General features: G+C 43.5%; 1 protein-coding gene across 2 annotated transcripts in view; it reads left to right on the top strand.

Annotated features, from left to right (window-relative positions):
• LOC125037630 (heparanase-like) overlaps positions 1 to 5,000 on the top strand; it is a 20,247-nt gene that overhangs the window by 7,970 nt on the left and 7,277 nt on the right. The window contains exon 2 of one of the 2 annotated variants that reach the window (XM_047630833.1): positions 1,130 to 1,312. The exons of the other annotated variant lie outside the window; for it this stretch is intronic. Within the exon in view, the coding sequence (XP_047486789.1) occupies positions 1,130 to 1,312 (183 nt within the window). The remainder of the gene's footprint in view (positions 1 to 1,129; positions 1,313 to 5,000) is intronic. 2 annotated transcript variants of the gene reach the window in all.

Raw genomic sequence — 5,000 nt, 5'->3', positions numbered from 1 at the left:
AACAATAACAAGAGTGATATAAATAATAGTAATAATAAAATAATAACAAAGACACAATAACAATGATGATGATAACAATACCAACAACAACAAAAACAACAATAGCTATAATAAAGTGACAAATAAATAAATAATTACAATAAATCTTTTGAGCAATATCAATACAACGATTTTATTTTTCAAAGAATTACAGACAAAATAATAAAATTTCCAGGAAAAAAAAAAAAAAAATTCGTGCGTCATAACTTTCATAAAATGAATACACGAAAGCGTTTTATTACGATGAAAAAAAAAAAAAAATAATAAAAATACTGATAATTTATATATGAGTAGATTCAGTTATATAGTCTTTGATATCAGTTTATTTGTCTGTTTGTTTTCGCTCTGTTTTGATTTGCATGCCTGTTTGTTTTCGTTTTTTTTTTTAATTATTATTATTATTTACGCGATTTTATTTCTTAATCTAAAGGTAGTGATTCAAGCGACGCAAAAAATGATTTATTTTGATTACTAATTTCAAATTGTTGTTATGGTTGTTGTCCTTATTATCAATGTCAGTGATGATGATATTATTATTATTATTGTTATTATTATTATTATTATTATTATTATTATTATTATTATTATTATTACATCATTACTATTAGCATTGTTATAATACTAATGATTATTATCATCAATGGTGATATTCTTTTATTATTATTATTATTGTTATCATCATCAATATTGTTATTACTATTATAACCACTATTACTATTAATACTGTTAGCATTATTATTATTATTACCATTATTATTATCATCACCATCTTTATCATTATCAAGAGAGAGAGAGAGAAAGAGAGAAAGAGAGAGGAAGAAAGAAAGAAAAAGAGAGCTAGAGAGAGAATGCCTCTTTCCGCATGCATGTATATGTGCTTGCATGCCTGCCTGCCTGTCCTCCGACACACGAGAAGCCAAAAATTGAAAAAAAGAAAAAAAAAAAACAGAAAAAAAAAAACACCACAACCCTAGATTACAGATTATGCAAATTAACCCCTCCCCCCACCCTCTCCCACACCTCCGTCTCTTACACATCCTCACCTCTTTCTTACACTCTATCTCTCCCTCTCTCTCTCTCTCTCCTTCAGGTCGTGACTGGCGGATCCTACAGGACTTCGCCAGGGACGTCGGGATGTCACTGCTGTTCGATGTCAACCAATTCTACCGTCGAGAGGGAGACAGTTCTTGGGATCCAGCGAACGCCAGGCTGATAGTGAGGGACGTCGAGGAGGAAAGGGGGGCGGGGGATATCCTGTGGCAGCTCGGGAATGGTGAGTGGAGAGGCGGGGGGGGGGGGGGGGGGGGTGAGTGGGAGAGGGGGGAGTGGGGAGAGAATTGGAGGGGGGAGAGAAAGGAAGATGGGGTGAGTGGGGTTACAAGGGGAGAGGAGGTGAGTGGGGAGAGAAGGGGAGAGGAGGTGAGTGGGGAGAGAAGGGGAGAGGGGTGAGTGGGGAGAGAAGGGGAGAGGGGGGGTGAGTGGGGAGAGAGGGGGTCAGGGAAGAGGGATAATTTGGGAAGGGGGAACGGAGGACATCCTGTGGCAGGGGTGAGGGGGGAAGGGGAGGAATGGGGAAAGGGGGGGAGTGGGGAAGGGTTGGGGAAGAGGAAGGGCAGAGGGGCGGGGAAAGGACCTCCTGTGGCAGCTCGGAAATGATGGGTAGAGATGAGAGGAGAGGAGGAAATAGGGGAAGGATGAGAGAGGAGAGAGGAGGAGTGGAGGAAAGGGGGAAAGGGAGAGGAGGGGGAGGGTGGGTGGTGGGGTAGGGAGAAAGGGAGATGAATGGGAAAGGGTGGTAGTGAGGAGAGGAAGAAAGGGAGGGAGAAAGAAGAGGGGAAAGGGGAGAGGTGGGGAAGGGGAGAGGGTGGGAAGGGGAAGAAGTAAGGGGAAAAGAGGGCGGGGAAGGGGAGGGAGGAAAAGGAAAAAAGAGAGAAGGGGATAGAAAGGGAAGAGGGAAAAGGAGGAGAGGAGAGGAGGAGGGAGGGAACGTGAGGAGAGAGGGGAAGGGGGAGGGAGAGGTGTATGTGTATGTTTGTTTGTGTTTTGTATGTGAGTTAATCACACTGTGAAATGTGTTATGAATAATGAATTACTAATTTTCATACCTTCTTTACGTGTACGTGTGTATTTATGCTTGTGCTTCTGCGTGTGCGTATGTGCGTGTGTGTGTGTTTATGTAAATATCCGTTTCTGTACTTTTTGAATACAGTGATTATGTTTATAATAATGATGATAACAAGAATGACAATACTTATGATAATGGTAATAGAAATTATAATACTAATGATAGTGATAATGATAATAATAATAAAGATAATAATTATAATAATAATAGTAATAACAATAATAGTTATAACAATTACAATAATAATTATAAAATAGCAATAACTATAACAACAACAACAATTATAATGATAGTCATAATATTGATGATAATAATAATAATGATAATAATAATAATGATAATAAGAATAATGATTATACTTATAGAAATACCGATGGTGATAATGATGATGATAATAATAACAACAATAATAATAATGATAATGATAATAATAAAAAAAATGAAAATAATGATATTTACAATGAGGAAATAATAGCACTGACAAAATTACAATAAAATCAACATTTATCCCAACAATAAGAATAATAGTAGTAAATAGTAGTAATAATGATAATGATGACTAATTGCAAATTAAAAAAAAAATTAATAAACAAAAAGATAAACAAGACTTGAACTCCATACTGAAACAATTTTAAAACTAAAAAAAAAAAAAAAAAATGATTTAGACACGTAACCCACCTTTGGCTTTCTCTTAAGGAAGTTCTCTCCTAAAACCTTCTCTTTTCGAGTCGTTTACTGTCGTTACGAGCCTGAGAACATTATGCGAGAATGGAGGAAGACTCGCATGTTAAAAAGAGGTTAAAGAGTTACTTGTGCGGCTTTTACTTGTTGATTATTTGTAGTTGTTTTTGAGTTGTTGCTATTTTTTTTTTTTTTTTCTGTTTCGGTCTGTTTGGTGTGTGTGTGTGTGTTTGTGTGTGTGTTTGTGTTTGTGTGTGTGTGTGTTTGTTTGTGTGTTTGTGTGTGTGTGTTTGTGTGTGTGTGTTTGTGTGTGTGTGTGTGTGTGTGTGTTTGTGTGTGCGTTTGTGTGTTGTGTGTGTGTGTGTGTGTTTGTGTGTTTGTATGTATGTGTGTGTGTTTTTGTGTGTGTTTGTGTGTGTGTGTGTGTGTTTGTGTGTGTGTGTGTTTGTGTGTGTGTGTCTGTGTCTGTGTGTGTGCGTGTGTGCGTCTATATCCATTATTGTTGTTATTATTATTATTATTATTGTTATTATTATCACTATTATTTTGTATTATTATTATCATTATTATAGCTTATCATTCAGGTATGGTATCATATGCCTAATCATATCTTCAAAGATAAGCTATCTCCATGTTCCTAGTATTTTTAGAGTAGAACATATATTAGTAATTTAATTAAGAGGCAAGAAATTATACCTACATGATATGACGCAACGCTTCACCTCCTCACCACCACTATCCTTACCACTATCCTCACCACCAACCACCCTCACCACCACTTTCCTCACCCCCAACCACCCTCCCCACCAACCATCCTCACCACCAACCATCCTCACCACCAACCACCCTCACCCCCAACCACCCTCACCGCCAACCATCCTCACCACCAACCATCCTCACCACCAACCACCCTCGACCACCAACCAACCTTCACCACCAACCACCCTCACCACCACCAAGCAGTCACCATCCCTCACCACCAACCAATCCTCACTCACCAACCACCCATCACCACTCACCATCTCTCACCACCAACCAACCGCACCACCACCACACCCATCCTCACCACCCCACCACCCTCACCGACCAACCACCAACCACACCCTCACCACCACCACCCCACCACCAACCATCCTCACCACCAACCACCCTCACCACCAACCACACCCACCACCAACACCCTCACCACCAACCACCCACCCACCACCCAAACTCCTCACCACCAACCATCCTCACCACCAACATCTCACCACCACCATCCCTCCCCACCACTCACACCACCCACCACCAACATCCTCACCACCAACCACCTCACCACCACCACCCTCACCCAACCACCCTCCACCACCACCACCCAACCACACCTCACCACCAACCACCTCACCACCAACCACCCTCACCACCAACCACCCTCACCACCAACCATCCTCACCACCAACCATCCTCACCACCACCCCTCACCACCACCACCTCACCACCAACCATCCTCACCACCAACCATCCTCACCACCAACCACCCTCACCCCCAACCCCACCCTCACCCACCACCACACCTCACACCAACCATCTCACCACCAACCACCCTCACCACCACCACCTCACCACCAACCACCCTCACCACCAACCATCCTCACCACCAACCACCCACCCTCACCACAACCATCCTCACCACCAACCACCCTCACCACCAACCACCCTCACCACCAACCACCCTCACCACCAACCACCCTCACCACCAACCACCCTCACCACCACCTTTCCTCACCCCCAACCACCCTCCCCACCAACCATCCTCACCACCAACCATCCTCACCACCAACCACCCTCACCACCAACCACCCTCACCCCAACCACCCTCACCACCAACCACCCTCACCACCAACCACCCTCACCACCACCACCCTCACCACCACCCCCTCACCCCCAACCACCCTCACCACCAACCACCCTCACCACCAACCATCCTCACCACCAACCACCCTCACCACCAACCACCCTCACCACCAACCACCCTCACCACCAACCACCCTCACCACCAACCATCCTCACCACCAACCACCCTCACCCCAACCACCCTCACCACCAACCACCCTCACCACCAACCATCCTCACCACCAACCACCCTCACCACCAACCACCCTCACCACCACCATCC

This window comes from Penaeus chinensis, chromosome 23, assembly GCF_019202785.1.
Source record: "Penaeus chinensis breed Huanghai No. 1 chromosome 23, ASM1920278v2, whole genome shotgun sequence".
Taxonomy (NCBI): domain Eukaryota; kingdom Metazoa; phylum Arthropoda; class Malacostraca; order Decapoda; family Penaeidae; genus Penaeus; species Penaeus chinensis.
This window is presented reverse-complemented; position numbering and strand designations above follow the sequence as displayed.